At 49.0% G+C, this 18,346-nt stretch overlaps 1 protein-coding gene across 10 annotated transcripts in view; it reads right to left on the bottom strand.

The window, feature by feature from the left end:
* The window catches only part of KIF9 (kinesin family member 9), a 57,560-nt gene that overhangs the window by 17,875 nt on the left and 21,339 nt on the right, over window positions 1-18,346 (bottom strand). For 8 of the 10 annotated variants that reach the window (XR_001882168.1, XM_017855690.1, XM_017855685.1 and 5 more), the window contains 7 exons: window positions 14,694-14,771; window positions 6,424-6,492; window positions 5,804-5,908; window positions 4,633-4,688; window positions 3,858-3,948; window positions 3,230-3,363; window positions 1,171-1,365 (listed from right to left, as the gene is read on the bottom strand). Coding sequence is in view for 9 of the 10 variants with exons in the window: in XM_017855690.1 (XP_017711179.1) it covers window positions 1,171-1,365; window positions 3,230-3,363; window positions 3,858-3,948; window positions 4,633-4,688; window positions 5,804-5,908; window positions 6,424-6,492; window positions 14,694-14,771 (728 nt within the window). In the remaining variant the exon portion in view is untranslated. The remainder of the gene's footprint in view (window positions 1-1,170; window positions 1,366-3,229; window positions 3,364-3,857; window positions 3,949-4,632; window positions 4,689-5,803; window positions 5,909-6,423; window positions 6,493-14,693; window positions 14,772-18,346) is intronic. The other 2 variants (XM_017855693.1, XM_017855692.1) reach the window with 1 other exon arrangement.

Below are 18,346 nucleotides of genomic sequence, written 5' to 3'. Positions count from 1 at the left end.
CATACATATATAGTTTTTTTTTTTGAGACAGCATCTTGCTCTGTTGCCCAGGCTGGAGTTCAGTAGCTCGATCATAGCTCACTGCAGCCTCAAGCACCTGGGCTCAATCAATTCTCGTGCCTCAGCCTCCTGAGTAGCTCAGATTACAGGCATGTACTCCCATGCTCAGCTACCTTTTAATTTTTTATAGAGACAGACTCCCACTATGTTGCCCAAGCTCTCAAACTCCTGGATTTAAGCAATCCTTTCACCTTGGCAAACTGATGTGCTGGGATTACAAGCATGAGCCACCATGCCTGGCCTCTTTGATATATTTTTGAATGGCTAAAGCCATGCAGTATGTTTAATTTTACATCTTACTTTTTTCAAAAAAGCATCTCATGTTATTAAAAACCCTTTGAGAACTCTAGTTAATGAGTGTAAGATGAAGTGTTGGGGCAAGGGGAAGTGGATTGATGTGGGCAACTTTGAAATGCATCAAAAAAATAACATGGAGGAATAGAAGGATAGAGGCAGAATGAAAAAATAGTAACATGTAAATTGTAGAATTGGGAGGATGCTTGGTGTACAGGTGTTCGCTGTACAATTATTTCAACTTCTCTGAATGTTTAGAAATGTTCATAGGCTGAAATTCTTCATGGACAACCCAATGGCAGAGAACAATTCACTTAGTGCCCTTTCCCTAGTGTTGGCTACTGATGGTGTTTCAAAAATAGATATATATTGCTTTTTAAATAAATGATGAAATACACATCTTTTGCATAAATCTTGTTTCACATCTATTTCCTTAGGATAGATCCTTAAAAACTCATCAGGGAGAGAGGCTGAGTGATTCGAGGAAAGGGAAGAGGTTATATTCTTTAATATCTTAAAAATTTTTAATCTTTTGAATGCAGTAATTGTACAAAAGATATATAACTTTAATTATTTAAATAATTGCTATTTGGAGGGTCTAAAATGATTCCACGTTTAATTGTACATCTTGGATGACTCCTGAGGTTGGATCATTTTGCAGGTGCATAGTCATGTTTCTTCCTTGGGGACTGTGCTCCTAGTCTTTGCCTATTATTCCTTATTTTATTTCTCTTTTATCTGCAGGTACTCTTTACATGTTGAGGATCACATATGGTTTTGTTTGATCTGGTGCAGAAGCTAACATTAGCTGATTACCTAATTGGGCGTAATTCCTCCTTCGGGGAGTCTGAGGGAAGGGGCTCAATGCTGGAAGTTTCCCGGTCCCGCGAAAGCATGTCTTTGACATCCCCATCTTTGGAGGATGGGACCAGCTGGGTCTTGGAGGTGGAAACGTAATCCAAGTCCTTCCCATTCACAGGGCTGCTGGCACCTTCCTTTCTTGCCAAGGAGCTGGAAGAAGGCATGGAAGCCCCAGGGTTCAGTCATGGGCAGTGAGGTATCTCAGATGTCAGGATAAGTGACCTTTCTCAGCACTCACTACACTGGGAGCCCCACCTCACTCAGCTCCCACCTTGTTCATATTCCTAGGTAAAAGCGCAAATAATGTGATGCTAAGCCAGGCAGATGTGGAGGAAGAAGAGGGCATTTTTCTCCCTTTTATCAGAACAAAGAGCCCGCAGTGGTCTTGGCAGGAGACGCTTGGGAAAAATGGGTACAATCTCCATGGATTGAAAGTATATGGACCTGTGGGATGGGCCACAGGTTCTCAGGAACCACCATGGCTGCTGAGGTCTGAGTCATACAGGCTGCCCTGGGAAGGACTGGCAGAGCCCCATACAGGGTGGGTCTGTCTGTGGACCAATGGTAAAGCAGGATGGCTCTGCCCTGCTGTTCTTTTTTTTTTTTTTTTTTTGAGACAGAGTCTACCTCTGTTGCCCAGGCTGGAGTGCAGTGGCGCGATCTCGGCTCACTGCAAGCTCCACCTCCCGGGTTCACACCATTCTCCTGCCTCAGCCTCCTGAGTAGCTGGGACTACAGGCGCCCGCCACCACGCCCGGCTAATTTTTTTGTATTTTTAGTAGAGATGGGGTTTCTCCATGTTAGCCAGGATGGTCTCGATCTCCTGACCTCGTGATCCGCCCATCTCGGCCTCCCAAAGTGCCGGGATTACAGGCGTGAGCCACTGCACCCGGCCTGCCCTGCTGTTCTTACTGGTCCACACCCTGTTCTCCACACCAGCTCCCAGAAAAGTAGCTGTCCTCCCTGCCGAAGCAACAGTGCTTGGTGCCTTTCTCCAAGAAGAGGCAGATCTGAGGACTGAACTGGCAGGAGGATGCCCATGGCTCTTCCCAAAGTTCTGAGGATAGAAAATCTGTTTCTTCCTCTTTCATCCTCCTTGCAACAAGTGTGGCTCAGGGAACTGAGCCTCAACCCATCAACTACTGCACTGGTTATCCAGAAGCAGAACAGAGAGGGCTGGGGTGTGACTACACTCATGAAGAGGCAGGAGGAGGCCAGGGACACTGGCATCCTCTGCTGCCTGACTCCTGTCCTGTGTGTAACAGTTTTCTACAATTAGCTCTGGCCCGTGGCCTGCACTCACTCACTTATCCTCACAACAACCTCAATGACTTGGATGCTATAATTATTTTTCCCATTTTGGAGATGCAGAAACAGGCACAGAATGGTTCTCATGTCTCACACGGGGTGACCCCTTGGGTGTGAGAAGTGCAGAGCAGGGAGGGGAGCCCGGGCGTCAGCTCCAGAGCCTGTGCTCTTACCCACCACTACACAGCACCCCAGGAGAGTGGGCTCACTAAGTGAACCTAAATGCTCTTCCCATCTTGCACATACAAACGAATCTTGCCTGAAAGGTGAACTGGAGTTTTAGGTGACTTGAGTGCCAGTCGGCAGGAAGACCCTAGTGAAGTGAGGGGAGGCAGTACAACATAAAGTACCAGAGGGCATGGGCTCTGGGGAGCTGGTCTAGCTTCTCGCTGCCATTCCACTAGTCATTGGTGGTGTAGCCTTGGGGAGTGACTTCCCCTCTCTAAGCCTCTGTTTCTTCATCAGTATAATGAAGACATTAACTCCCACCTCACCAGGTTGCTGTGAAGATGAGAGGTGATTCTTGTAGGGTTCCAAACCAACCCCAGCCCGGACCCCACAGACTTGCTAGTATTGGCAGCAGTGACGTCCATTGTGCCAACCCAGTAGCTGAGACACCGGGGGAAGGCGGGAACAGCGCACATCCTCCCATTCACCCACTGAGAAGGGCCAGCTGCTGACGAGGCAGAGCGGCAAGGTCACTCACCTAAGGGGCTCTTTGAACGTCTTCTTGGACTTGGCTTTCTTCCCAGGTTTGGTAGACAAAGGGGCGACTCCGAGTCCAAAGTTTTGTCTTTCAGGCTCACCCACTAGGTGGCCATCAACATCCACAAGCCCCGCCTACACAGAGAGGCCAGCCAAAGGTCTGTGAGTTAGATTAAGGGCTTGGGCCCCTTGGGGACCCACATGTATATGGCCCAAGGCTCAGGGTGGACATGTTCACCATACACACCAAGGTTTGGCAGCTGCTGATGCCAGCCTCAGGCTGTCCCCAGTAAAGCGGTCCCTGATCACTCTGCCAAATGTTCACTTTCCACATGCACCCCCTCACCAGTATGGCACCTCATTCCATACTCTGGAGATTTAAAAGCTTATTTCCAACCTAATTCCAAGAATTTGTCTTTAATATTATTATCCATGTTTCTACCTTATGAAAATTATTTTTAATTCAAAAGTGGTTTACTCTTACACAGGTCGCCTGTGTTCATTCTGGTGTTACCTTTATCTGTTGCAATCCTAGCTCTGGTTTAATGCATAATACTTGCTGGCTCTGCAAAGGTCTGAGGATGGGAAATCTGAGGTGAGTGCTGTTGGCAAGTGGCAACTATGCTTACCTTCTGGATGGCAGAAATGGCTGCAAAGTCATTCCTGTCAATGAGGGTGTACTTCCTGCGCAAAGTGGACTCCACTTCCTGTTCCTGTTGGCTTGGGAGACAGCACGAGAGAACAGCTTGTACCTGGGGCCATGCTGAATCCACTGGGGTAAGAACCAAGTACTGGGGTTAAAAGTCATATGGGCAAGGTCCCTTGTATGGGGCCACACCTTCATCATGAACCAGACCAGACAAAAGGACAAAGGACTCACTTTCCCCTGCCCCATTGCATATACCCACTGTCCAACCCCCAAACCTGCAGGGGCCACCTTATGCCATGTGTATCTGCTCTAAGATGACACTTGATAAGGACTGTAAGCTTCACATGGGACCATGTGGGGTTCTGTCTTAGGTTCTGTCTCTAACAGGCCCCTTGGAATCATGTGACCAGCTTTAGTGACACCACCTAGCATAAGCTGCTTAGACTATGGGTATGTTTGCACCCAAGTAAACCACAAACGCCTCCTGAGGTGGGGGTGTGCAGCAATATTCACAAGGTGAATATTCACAACGCCCTGCTCTGGGCACACTCAGAGCTGGCACTCCATAAACACCTCCTGTCCAATTAATGAACTCACTGAATATCCACCAGGGACCCAGGCATGCCCCCAAGGACTCTAATTTGGCTCTTCATCCACAAGCATGAAGAGGATGCTCTTGGAGGCAAGTGTCCAGATCGCAGGAGATGAAAATGGCAGCCTGATGTAGGAGTGAGGCAGGGGTGGGGGTCTCTCACCTCAGAACCACCCGGAACTGGTTGAACACCTCCTTGATCTGTCTAAGGTTGATTATCTGGAGGGAAGAGAGCAAGGCAGAGGTTAGACCAAGGGCATCCAGAGGGACCAGGTTGCATCTATGTTAGTAGAGAAATCAAGACCCCTTGGCTGACCCCTGGACCATCTGTCTCGAGAAGAGGATATTTGCACACAGCCTCTCAGCAAAGTGGCAGCCAAGCCCTCCTCCAGAGCAGAGAAACACCTGATTAATAATTTTAAAACTAAGTATTTGCTGAGGCTATAAAAACCACCTTTTCTAAGTAGAGACCTCTATAAAATGAATTGATTCTGTACCTTGAAAATACCTTCTAAAGTTTTTTTTTATAAATAAAACGTATTTCCTCAGCTTTCTCTTACTTCCAAAAGGCTCTGCCTGCTGTCTTCAGATGGAGCCCATTTATGGACCTGTCTTTATGGGCACAGACACACACACATGAGGCCGGAGGAAGGTTACTGGCCTCCCCCCAGGCCTAAAGCCCACAGCATTCCCCTTGACCAAGGGTTAATTTGGGACTGCCTCTCCTGTGAAGGCCAGAAGAGTCCATCCCTTAGTTGCCCCAGCCCTGCTTCTTGGAGCTGCCCATAGTAACAGCCAGGGGGGTCTGCCCATGTCTCCAAGAAGAGGGGTTCGATGGACTGCACTGTGAAAACAGGATGCAGCCTCTTCCCCCTGAGGACCCTTCCTTGTGGGGCAGTTTCCCCCTCCTTGGCCCACTCCAACATGGGCCCTGGGGTCTTCCTTGTAGACAACCAGCATGACCACTATCCTTTATCAGCTTCATTCTGCGGACACAGTCAAGCCACCCAGGTGTAGCAGTTCAGTTCATCACCACTCCGTTTCCCTCCCCACTAGGCAGGTAAGGCCACTGAAGTACACGAGGTTGAGTATTTTGCCAAGGTCACTTAGCAAAGAGGCAGCTGAAAGCAATCCCAGAAAGCCTGGCTCTAGGGCCTGTGCTTGTGCCCCTGAGATGAGCTGAAGGGTCCCTGACATCAAGAGTCCAGCACCACCCTCCACCCACTGCACCCATTCATGTGAGGTTCTCAGGCTAGAAGAGCATGCATTGGGGTGTGCCCAGGATAGGGAGGTCCAGGCTGGCTCAGCACAGTGGTCACAGAGGGGTTCCTTACATCGATCTCGTCCAGCGTCCCCTCTAGGTACCTCCGCACCTGGGAGTTGATCTCAGCAATCTGGATTTCATCCATGGGTTCATAGGTCACAAAGGTGCGGTTGGTCTTGAAGGAGGATGAAGAACATGTGGATAAGCAACAAGAACCCGAGCCCATGTGGGAGTGGCAGGGGCCATTCTGACAGGCAAAGTAGGGAGGCTGGGCACAGGCCCTGGCTGACCAAGCTGGCTCATTCCCTTCATCATCAGGTCCTGCCAGAAGGCCTAACACATAGGCCAGGTGCTGGGGTCAGAGATGGGTAATGGGGTCGGGGAGGAAAGGAAAGGCCCTTAGACATGGGGTCTGCTACTGCAGACAGAGGCTCTGCTGCCTGAGTCCCAGCAGACACTGCAGCATGAGAACTGCGAGGACGGGAGGTACGCGCTGCCTCTGCCTTGAGGCCCCTCAGGACCGCTGGAGGACTCTGCCCCCACCCCCTTGCTGCTGCCCCTTTCCTGCCACTCAGCCTGCCCCCTGACCCCACCTACCACTGGCCTTGACCCATTATGCTGTCTGCCCCTAGCCCCAGTTGCCCCTTACCCCAGCACCTCTGCCCTCCTTCCTTGCCTCTAGCCTCTTACCAGGCTGTCATGGATGGCCAGCTCCTGCTTGAGCAGTGCTAGTTCCTTCTCCAGGTTCTTGACCATTCTCTGCCGGGAAACATGGTAGGGTGGGGGCCGACAGGAAGGGTAATCAGAGAAGCTACCCTGTCTCTTCCACAGCAAGAGCACAATTCTTCATTCTGTGCCCAGACATCCCGGCCATTCCTGGATCCACAGGGTATGCTTTCAGCTTCTGGCGATTACCTCCCCACTGGTGACTCTTCCCCAACAGGGGTGAGTTTAGGGTCTGGGAGGACCTGAATAGTACCCTGGCCTTTGCTACTGGCAGCAAAAGAGACAGCACAAGCTACAGGGCCACCTCAAACCCCAACTCCCAGGAGCCCCAAGCTTCTTCCAGTCTACCAGGATAATGGCCCTTTTGGTGCAGCCTACAGACTCCAGAATGCTTTCTCTTTTTTTGAGACAGAGTTTTGCTCTTGTCGCCCAGGCTGGAGTGCATTGGTGTGGTCTCAGCTCACTGCAATCACTCCTGGGTTCAAGTGATTCTCTTGGCTCAGCCTACTGAGTAGCTGGGATTACAGTTGCCCACCACCACACCCAGCTAATTTTTATAATTTTTTTTTTTTTTTTTTTTTTTTGAGACGGAGTCTCGCTCTGTCACCCATGCTGGAGTGCAGTGGCCGGATCTCAGCTCACTGCAAGCTCCGCCTCCTGGGTTCACGCCATTCTCCTGCCTCAGCCTCCCGAGTAGCTGGGACTACAGGCGCCCGCCACCTCGCCCGGCTAGTTTTTTGTATTTTTTAGTAGAGACGGGGTTTCACCGTGTTAGCCAGGATGGTCTCGATCTCCTGACCTCGTGATCCACCCGTCTCGGCCTCCCAAAGTGCTGGGATTACAGGCTTGAGCCACCGCGCCCGGCCAATTTTTATAATTTTAGTAGAGATAAGGTTTCACCATGTTGGCCAGGGTGGTCTCAAACTCCAGACCTCAGGTGATCCGCCCACCTCAGCCTCCCACAGTGCTGGGATTACAGGCATGAGCCACCGTACCCAGCACCAGAATGCTTTCTTTTTAGAGACAGGCTCTTGCTCTGTCCTCCAGGCTGGAGTGCAGTGTCACCATCATGGGTCACTGCAGCCTCAACCTCCTGGACTCAAGCAATCCTCTCACCTCAGCCTCCTGAGTAGGTCATGCTACAGGTACACACTGCTATACCCAGCTAATTTTTGTAGAGACAGGGGTCCCACTATGTTGCTCATGCTGGTATCAAACTTGTGGGCTCAGGCAATCCTCTTGCCTCGGACTCCCAAAGGCTGGGATTACAGGTGTGAACCATCATGCCTGGCCTCCAGGATGCTTTCTATGCATGGTTATAACCCTCATCCTTTTACCCTCATCCTCACCAACCACTGCATGAACATATCACCACTCCCCAATGATAATCATGTATGTCATCTCTTTTTATTTTTATTTTTTTTAAAGATGGGGTCTTGCTCTGTTGCCCAGGCTGGAGTACAGTGGCGTGATCTCGGCTCACTGGAACCTCTGCCTCCCGGGTTCATGTGATTCTCCTGCCTCAGCCTCCTGAGTAGCTGGGATTATAGGCATGCACCACTACGCCTGGCTAATTTTTGTATTTTTAGTAGAGACGGGGTTTTGCCATGTTAGCCAGGCCAGTCTCGAACTCTTGACATCAGGTGATCTGCCCTCCTCAGCCTCCCAAAGTGCAGGGATTACAAGTGTGAGTCACTGTGACTGGCCTCACCTCTAATTTTTTGCTGCTTACAAACAATGCTGCAAGAACATTTTTGTACTCATATTTATGTCCTTAGAGATTTCTGCAGAAAAACACAGCGATCTATGAGGCTTTTGAGATCTGCCCCCATTACCTCTTTTCTGCTTCTCTTCCCTGGTGCACTCCAACCACTTCCACAAATTGGTATGCTTCTGCCTCTCCATTGCCTGTCCACTGCCTTGGAATTTTCTTCTCCTAGGTTCTTCCAAGACTCATTCACTTACCTCCTGAAAATCTTTTTTCAAAATCTTCTAAATTAGGTACACCACAATTACTCTTTAAAATTGTAATTCCAGCCAGGTGCGGTGGCTCAGCCCTGTAATCCCAGTACTTAGGGAGGCCGAGGCAGGTGGATCATCTGAAGTCAGGAGTTCGAGACCATCCTTATGAAATCTCGTCTCTACAAAAATTGGCCGAGCATGGTGGTGTGTGCCTGTAATCCCAACTACTGGAGAGGCTAAGGCAGGAGAATTCCTTGAACCCGGGAGGTGGAGGTTGCAGGGAGATGGAGGTTGCAGTGAGCTGAGACCATGCCATTGCACTCCAGCCTGAGCGATAGAGCGAGTCTCTGTCTCAAAATAAATAAATAAATAAATAATTGTAATTCCTTCTCCACCCCCGCAACATGCTTTAAAAATCTCTATTTTTTTTTCATAGCACATTTTGCCTTTTAACATACTCTAGATTACTGTTGTCCAATAGAACTTTCTGCAATGATTAAAATGTTCCATATTTGTGCTGCCCAGTATGGTAATGAGACACATACAGCTACTGAACACTTGAAATGTGGCTAGGGTGCCTGAAGAAGTAATTCTAATTTTAATTAATTTAAACAGCCACATTTGAGTAGCAGTTACTGTATATTAAACAGCGAAGCTTTAGAACCTACCTATTTATTGTGATTATTATTATGCATCTCCCCTGCTCCCATCAGACTGCAGGCTCAGAGATTTGTGTTTCTGTTCACGCAATCAGGTATCCCAAGTGCTTTAAAAAGCACCTGGCACATAGTAAGCACTCCATAGATTTTAGGTAAGAAAATAAATGATACATTTCGAGGAGAAGAATCGCTAAGTCATTTTATATTTGATATTTACCAGCTGAGTGTCTTCCCTAAAAGAGGCACAAGGAACTGCAAGCTGAGAGCCCTTGCTGTGAACAGTAGAACTTCCTTTAGTTGTCATAAAAGGGCCACTGGAGGGAGCTCCTGACACCTGGATCCTGGGACTGGTAACCCAAACTGTGACCAGTCCACCGCCCCACTGGCCCTCTCCCAGACCAAAGGCCTGCTGTACTCTTGCCCTCATCCAACCAGGTCACCTGGGCACTGAGGCCCAACTGCCCTCACATAGCAAGGGTCAACAGAACCCCTGGCATCCTGATGGCTCTGTGGCAATTCAGGTACAAAGCCTGGGACCCAAGGCATGTGACCAGTGTCCAGATGCTGGATCTGCCCCTCTGGGAAGCCCTACAAAGGTCTCCTTCAGGTGTGGACTTCCTGTGGATCAAAGGGAGAGGCCTGGTAGCCAGTCTCACCTGTCCATATGCCCTCTTTCTCCCACCTCTAGAAAATATATCATGGCCCAGCTACAGAAAGTTTGACTGAGCCATCAGGGGCCTCCAGCTTGATGACTCTGTTCAGTGAGGCACAGCAGAGCCAAACTTACATGTCTGGGCCAATCAGAAGGCGATATAGGAGGCCGGGTACAGAGGCACATGCCTGTAATCCCAGCACTTTAGGAGGCCAAGGCGGGCAGATCACTTGAGGTCAAGAGTTCAAGACCAGCCTGGCCAACATGGCGAAACCCCGTCTCTACTAAAAATAAAAAATAGCTGGGTGCGGTGGCACATAACCGTAACCCCAGCTACTCAGAAGACTGAGGCAGGAGAATTGCTTGAACCTGGGGGGTAGAGGTTGCAGTGAGCTGAGATCACGCCACTGCACTCCAGCCTGGGCGACAGAGTGAGACCCTGTCTCAGAAACAACAACAACAACAAACAGGGCTTTTTTTAGATAGAAAAAAAATGCCTTGGAAATAGCATAGACTCATGTAAGTTTCCTAAGAGGCATTTTCATTATAAATGTAATGAGGATAATTCAGAGAATTCTGCTGAAGCTGCACATCAGGCTGTGGGGCAGCTCTCGGGTCAGGCTGCTTTCCAATTTTCATCCTGCTGCAGCTTGCCGGTGTATCTTCTCTTGGTGGAGTGGGGTATACTAAGTTTCTCTCTGCTGGCTGTTTATGCCTGAGGCTCACAGCACTTTACATCACTTCACAGAATCACTGACTGGCAGAGTGGGAGGGTCACTGGAGGTTATCAGGCCAACTTTCTTGTTCATAGAGGATGACCCTGAGGTTGAGAGGGTCTGAGCAACTCGCCACAGAGAGCTTGTGGCGGAGGTGGATTAGGAACCCAGTCTTCTGCCTTATAGCCAGCCCCATCAACCAAAGAAATTCTGAAGAAGCGATTCCACCCTCTTGAAAACAGGCATCAATACAGAAGACAGTGCTGAAAATGACCTGAGAATACTGGCTACGGTCTAGGAAAAGCAGTAACCAAAATAACGTTTCCACATCTCTGTCAAGAACTCATGTTTGTAAAGAAGAATGTTTATCAGAAAGATTATACCCACATTCACACTGGATGGCACAGAGACTCACTCGGTTGTCCAGGGTCAACAGTGCAGATCTTAGAACAGAAATTATGTGAAAAAGCATGATTCTCCAACTTCACTAGACACAGTGGCTCACACCTGTAATCCCAGCACTTTGGGAGGTTAAGAGGATCCCCTGAGCCCAGGAGCTCAAGACCATCCTGGGCAACATAGGGAGACCCCATCACTACAGAAAAAAAAAAAAAAATTAGGCGTGGTGGTGCAGACTGCGGTCCCAGCTACTTGGGAGGCTGAGGTGGGAGAACTGCTTGAGCCCAGGCAGTTGAGGCTGCAGTGAGCCATGACAGTGCCACTGCACTCCAGCTTGGGTGACAAAACAAGACCCTATCTAAAAGAAGATAATAAAAATTAAAAAATAGAGGCATGAAAAACCTTCAAGAAAGGTACAACATTCACCCAGCCAGGTTCACAGGTAGCAATGTTGATAATCCTAAGCTAAGGGAACGCCAAATAAGGAAAGATAAGAAGGCCGAGCATGTTGGCTCATGCTTGCAATCCCAGCACTTTGGGAGGCTGAGGCTGGAGGATCACGAGGTCAGGAGTTCGACATCAGCCTGACCAACACAATGAAACCCTGTCTCTACTAAAAATACATAAATTAGCTGGGGGTGGTGGCAGGTGCCTGTAATCCCAGCTACTTAGGAGGCTGAGGCAGGAGAATTGCTTGAACCTGGGAGGTGGAGGTTGCAGTGAGCCGAGATTGTGCCACTGCACTCCAGCCTGGGAGACAGAGCTAGACTCCATCTAAAACAAAACAAAAACAAAAAGACAAGAAAATCTTCAAGAATACCAAAAAGCAGAAAAGCATACAAAATAATGCCATAAAACCTGGGCAAACTGCCCCAAAATGTGACTTCAATGGCATGCTGTCACATTGGCTTCAAGAGTGGTTTGTTTGTTTGTTTGGACAGATTCTCCCTCTTTTGCCCAGGCTGGAGTGCAGTGGCATGGTCTCCATTCATTGCAACCACTGCCTCCCAGGCACAAGTGATTCTTGTGCCTCAGCCTCCCGAGTAGCTAGGAGTACAAGCATGCACCACTACACCCAGCTAATTTTTAAATATTTTAGTAGAGATGGGGTTTCTCCATGTTGTCCAGGTTGGTCTTGCACTCCTGGCCTCAAGTGATCCGCCTGCCTTAGCCTCCCAAAGTGCTGGGATTACAGGCACGAGCCACGCTTTTTTAAGAAGTAAAACATTTCAGATAAATGTGAAGCTTCTGTATACCATGCTCCAAATCCACTCCCCTCCCATTCCAAAAGGAACCTCTGGCCTCAGTCTGTTTTTTTCACTCCCATGCATTTTTTCTTTTACTGCACACACATATATCCATTAATGATATCAGCATCTCTCCGCATGTTTTTATATGTGGTGTAAATAATAGAGACTATCATTTGGGCCACTTCAGGCATCTAGGTTTTTTCTCACTTGAGATTTATCCATTCAGGTAGCTCTAGCTCTGGCTCCCTCACCCCACAACTCATTTAGCTACTCCCCTGTTAAAGGATATTGACTATGTTTCTAATTTTTTTGCTATTACAGTTAAGTACTATAAAGAGTCATTATTTAATCATTATTACAATAAGTCTATAAAGAGACTTGTAGACTCTATAGAAGAATGATGCTCACAGTGCTTGTTTTATTTTATTTTATTTTATTTTATTTTATTTATTTATTTTTTGAGACGGAGTCTTGCTCTGTCGCCCGGGCTGGAGTGCAGTGGCCGGATCTCAGCTCACTGCAAGCTCCACCTCCCGGGTTTACGCCATTCTCCTGCCTCAGCCTCCCGAGTAGCTGGGACTACAGGCGCCCGCCACCTCGCCCGGCTAGTTTTTTGTATTTTTTTAGTACAGACGGGGTTTCACCGTGTTCGCCAGGATGGTCTCGATCTTCTGACCTCGTGATCTGCCCGTCTCGGCCTCCCAAAGCGCTGGGATTACAGGCTTGAGCCACCGCGCCCGGCTAGTGCTTGTTTTAATAGTGACTTCTATAGTCTCTCACACATGTGAGAATGTCTCTAGACTATATATACCTAGAAGCAATACTGCTGCTCTGCAGAAGGGAGAGGAGTGCTAGTCAACATTTATTGAACATTTACCCCATGGCAGCACTATGCTAAGAGGTTTCTACACATCATCTCATTCTTCACAAGATCTCTTTGAGCATGGACTGTGTTATGTACCCAACTTACAAATGAAGAAACTGAGCCTTAGAAAGTGCAGCTATTTTGGCCAGGTGTGGTGGCTCACTCCTGTAATCCTGGAACTCTGGGAGGCCGAGGCAGGCAGATCATCTGAGGTCAGGAGTTTGAGACCAGCCTGGCCAACATGGTGAAACCCTGTCTCTACTAAAAATACAAAAATTAGCTCAGTGTGGTGGTGTGCGCCTGGTAGTCCCAGCTACTCGGGAGGCTGCGACAAGAGAATGGCTTGAACCTGGGAGGCAGAGGTTGCTGTGAGCCGAGATTGCACCACTGCGCTCCAGCCTGGGCGAGACCCGGTCTCAAAAAACCAAAATTAGCTGGGTATGGTAGCATGTGCCTGTAATCCCAGATACTTGGGAGGCTGAGGCAGGAGAATGGCTTGAACCTGGGAGATAGAGGTTGCAGTGAGCCGAGATTGTGCCACTGCACTCCAGCCTGGGTGACACAGGGAGACTGTCTCAAAAAAAAAAAAAAAAAGTGTAGGTGTTTTGCTGAGGCTCTATACAGCTAGTGGAGGAAAGAGCAGGGTGCTAAACCCAGGAGAGCCCAATCCAGTCGCCATGGCCTTAAGTAGGATGCCAGTGGTTCTCAAAGTGTGGCCCCAAGAGAGGAGGCATCAGTGTCATAAAAGGGCCTAAAGAACTTACTAGAAATGGGATAGAAGCTGACCTTAAGATGAAAATTTTTAAAAAAGGAAAGAAAAAAACGGAATCTTCAGGCCCCACCCTAGACCCGCAGAATCAGAAACCCTGGGAATGGATCTAGTGACCTGTGGTTCAACACCGATCAGGTGATTCTGATGCCTTGTCACATTTGAGAACCGCTGCTCTAAGCTCCACTCCCTCCCCAATCTCCAAACCATGGGTTAGTTCTACAGAGCCACAGGGACTGTCATTTTCCTTCAGGATTTAGAATCTGAAAAGTTTAACTGGTTTGTTGAGCTTAGGGCTTACAAATGCTCCTTCCTCCATGAGCTATGATTCCATAAGCATCTTAGAGGAAAGCCAAATTCACAATAAATGTGTTTTTACTACACCAGGTGTTGCCAGAATGCCCCCCAAAGTGGTTGTATCAATTCCACTTTGACCAGAAGTGGACAAGAGTTTCTACTTCTCCACATTCTCGTCATCATTTTGTGTTGTCAAAAACATTCTATTTTTTGCTAATTTGAGGGTAGAATTCCACTGAGGTTTTAATTTGTATTTCCCTTGTTAATGGTGATGCTGAGCACTCCCTCTGATTGGCCAGCTCTGTCTTCTGGGAGGAAAGAGATTCTGTAGTGACACAGCCAGGTGATTCTGAAAGACGGTCCACACCACTTTAGCCCTTAGCTCTAAGGAAACCTCATGTAGAAGCCTAGAGCACCCAGAGTTCCTGGAGCCTCAAATGTGAACTTGTTGGTGGCCTGACCTAGCCCTTTCACCCCATGACAGCCCCTAAGGGTCTCCAGGGACTCTGAAGACTCTGGCCAGTCCAGGAGTGGAAAGGGGCTGACCCAGGGCTGCATGGCGATCTTTGGTTGAGGCAGGAAGGGAAGCCTCGCTTGTGTGACCCAAGTAGCAAACCCACACACTTTCCCCACAGTGGGACACCTGCCCACAACCCCTGATGTACCTCAGCATCATACTTTTCATTGATGGCAGGCTCAGTGGTGACTAGCTTCATCCTGCTGGCAAATCTCAGAGAAGATAGCTGAAAAACAGAGCAGGTAGACGTCAGATGGCTCACTACTAAACTGAGACCCCAAGAGACCGGCCTTCTCAGAGACCTTGCCTGCCCTTTCCTGGCTCCATAGGCTCCCTTGTCAACCCGTGTTTGTTCCCTTCCCCCGGAGGACATTGGTCAAAAGGGTTCTTGGGTATGAGGTCCCCATAAGAAGAGCAGGAAGGTGACAGAGGGCACATCCAGCAGCCTGGTCCTCGTCAGGCAAACTATGAGGATGCGCACTGGTCTATTTCTTCATACAGACCTGACTCTCTTCTACCTGTAGGCCTCTGCTCAGGTGACCCCTGCCTGGAGTACCCTTTTCTGTCCTCCTATGCTGTCTGCCTTCCTACGTTCTACTCTCTCTCCAAGACTCAGCTGAAAACCAGCTTCCTTCCTGAGCCCTCCTGGTTTTCCTTCACATGAAACATCTCTGCCCCTTCCACAAACCAGTGTTTCCCCTCCTTCACGCAGTTTTCAGGGTCTAGATCAGCCATGTCCAACAGAGATACAAATGCAAACTACAAACGTAAGCCATACAAGTAATTTTATATTTTCTAGTACCATATAAGAAAAGTTAAAAAGAAGCAGATGTAAATAATTTTAATATGTTTTATTTAAATTTTAACCCAAGATATCAAAAATATTATGATTTGTTTGTGGGGTTTTGTTTTGTTCTTTTGAGACACGGTGTTGCTCTGTCATCCAGGTTGGAGTGCAGTGGCACAATGTTAGCTCACTGCAGCCTCAACCTTCTGGGTTCAGGCAATCCTCCCACCTCAGCCTCCTGAGTAGCTGGGGCTACAGGTGTGAGCCACTGTACCTGGTCCCAAAATGGTATAATTTCAACATGCAATCAACATTTTTAAATTATTGAGATATTTTACCATCTGATATGGTTTGGATCTGTGTCCCCACCCAAATCTCATGTTGAAATACAATCCCCATGCTGGAGGTGGAGCCTGGTGGGAGGTGAGTGGATCATGGGGGCAGACTTCTCCTTTGGTACTGTTCTCATGGTAGTGAGTGAGTTCTTATGAGATCTGGTCATTTCAACGTGTGGCACCTCCCTGCCCCTCACTTTCTTCCTCCTGCTCCTGTCATGCAAGACGTCTTCTCCTGCTTTGCCTTCCGCCATGAGTAAAAGCTCCCCGAGGCCATCCCCAAAGCAGATGCTGCCATGCTTCCTGTACAGCCTGTGGAATCATGAGTCAATTAAACCTCTTTTCTTTATAAAGTACCCAGTCTCAGGTGTGAGAACAGACTAATACACTTCTTTTTTTGGTACTGGGTCTTTGAAATCTTGTGTGCATTTTACACTTGCATAATATGTCAGTTGGGACTAGCCACATCTGAGTGCTCCATAGCTACATATGGCCAGTGGCTGCCATAGTGGCCAGTGCAGGTCTAGCCCCTGAGCAGCGTCTGCTCAAACTGTACCCTGTGAAGACTCCCCTGAGCCATTCCCCGGAGGGCAGATGCTCAGACCCCCTGATGAATGACTCAGCAGTCTGGGTGGGAATGGGTAGTTCTGCTGCATTTGGAGGCAGGGGCCTCCAGCTACACATGCTGAGAAATGCTGCTCTGGGGCGTGATCAATCTGTTAATGAAGCCTGGACTCTGCCCACCAGCCTCAGCCAAGTGTCCTCCCCACCATCCACAGGTTTGAGCTGAAAGGCTTCACTGCCGGCACAGGGATAGGTCCCTACCAGCCTTGTCCTCTGTATACACTTCCCTCAGGGACCTCTCTGCTGCCGAGCCACGAGGCCATGTCAGGACAGGAGGGGTACTGGGCTCTCTCAGCCTCCCTTCCGCAAGGCTTATGGCTATCATGTCTAACCCTGCATCCAACATTTGGGGCCTGGACCTCCCAGAGTGGCCTCAGCTTGCTCAGCCCTTCATTCTGTGAGAGAAGGGGCAGATAATGAGTAGGTAAGCTCATGCCAAGTTATGATAGGGCCAACCCTCCCTCGGCGCTTGCTGTGGCCGGCCTCTGCAGTAAGTGTAGAGGCATGGTTGCTCATTTAATCCTCACAACTTCCTATAAAGTAGACGCATCATCAACCCAGTTTTATACATGAGGACACTGAAACACAGGGAGGTCAAGTCACCCACCCACGGCCACAGAGCTGGTCTGTGGCCACACAGGAATTCAACTCAGGCAGTCCAGCTCCTAAGTCTGTGCTCTTCACAGCTGGGAGCAGGACCGATAGGAAACCCATCCTAGAGACTGGGTGGGGCCTGGGAGGGGTCAGAGGAATAGTTTGCCAGGTGATGGGGAAGGCATAAGGGCATCCTGATGGAGGGACAGTAGGCCCCAAGTGTGAGGGAGACGAGAGCCAGGTCAACATCTCAGGTGGACTGAGACAATGACAGGGCGCTCTGGGAGGAGACTCAGTGGTACTGGCAGTGGACCTGAGAAGGGCCTTGAGGAATCATAGGCCTGGGGAATCAGTTTCTCAGGTAAGGCCAGCAAGTGGTAGGTGTGTGGTAAATGTCGAACCTGAAAGGAGGGAGGCATTAGAATGCTCATTAGCCTTTGGTATTCAGTAATGAGGCTAAAAATTCAACTCAGCAGAGGTCTAAAATGTGTATGTGTGCTGACTGGCCTCTATGTCTTTGGCCCATTGCTTGTGAATAGAGATATTTGCAAAATAGGTAAAATGAGACCACTAGGAAAGATAAATATCTGCATAGAAGCATGCTCCACAATGGACTCTCAGGCCCCTGGGACACTAAGAGTGATGGATGCCTGCAGGGTCCCAGCAGAGTCTCTCTGGAGGGGGAACTAGCCAAGGATAATTATGGCTGGAGGCCTTTGGAGCAGCTATGGGAGCAGGCCCAGATCCCATGCCTCACTGCTTGGATGTTAGCTCAGGGATGGAGGGCTCCTCCCTGGCAGTGGCAAACAGCCAGGGGCCTCAGGAGGCAGGCCAGAGATTCTAGCCTCAGGCCATGCTGGGCTATCTTGTATCTCAATGAATGATCCTGAAATGAGGAAGCAGGCTAGGAGTGGCTGACCCCTAAGTGGCCCAGAGGAAAGACTGAAAGGGCTCTTCCTTGGGCAGTCTACTCTGGTGGCTCAGAGCTCAGCCACTGACCCCCCTGCATGACCACTGACAGATCTCACAACTTCTCTGTAAGGTGAAGGGAGAGCTGCCTTGATAAGGTATATAATGCGCTCTGTACAGAGCTGGTTCACAGCAAGCCCTCAGGAAGACGTCTCTGTGATTACAGGTGGTGTTGCTTCTGTGCAGGGCCAAGTCAGACTCTCCTGCTCCAAGTATAGCAGCAAGTATGACCATGTCCCATCCCTGTGGTTACTCACGCACACATGTACAGTGTCACTGCATAAAGCAACACAATCCATGATGAGAATAGTTTTCAAGTTTCAACACATTTGGAAAAGACAATCATTAGCTTTCATACCCCCAATATACCTTTCTCCCAAACCCCTGAGACTCCTCCAACAGCTCCTCTGGGCTCTGGGTTCGGTCCTGGGCAGAGAACCCAAGTGGTATATGGGCACAAGCCCCTGGAGACGGCGGGTACTAGGAGAGTTG

Source organism: Rhinopithecus bieti, unplaced genomic scaffold, assembly GCF_001698545.2.
Source record: "Rhinopithecus bieti isolate Rb0 unplaced genomic scaffold, ASM169854v2 scaffold_39746, whole genome shotgun sequence".
Classification (NCBI taxonomy): Eukaryota; Metazoa; Chordata; class Mammalia; order Primates; family Cercopithecidae; genus Rhinopithecus; species Rhinopithecus bieti.
The sequence above is the reverse complement of the archived record's forward strand: the minus strand, read 5'-3'. Positions and strand labels throughout refer to the sequence as shown.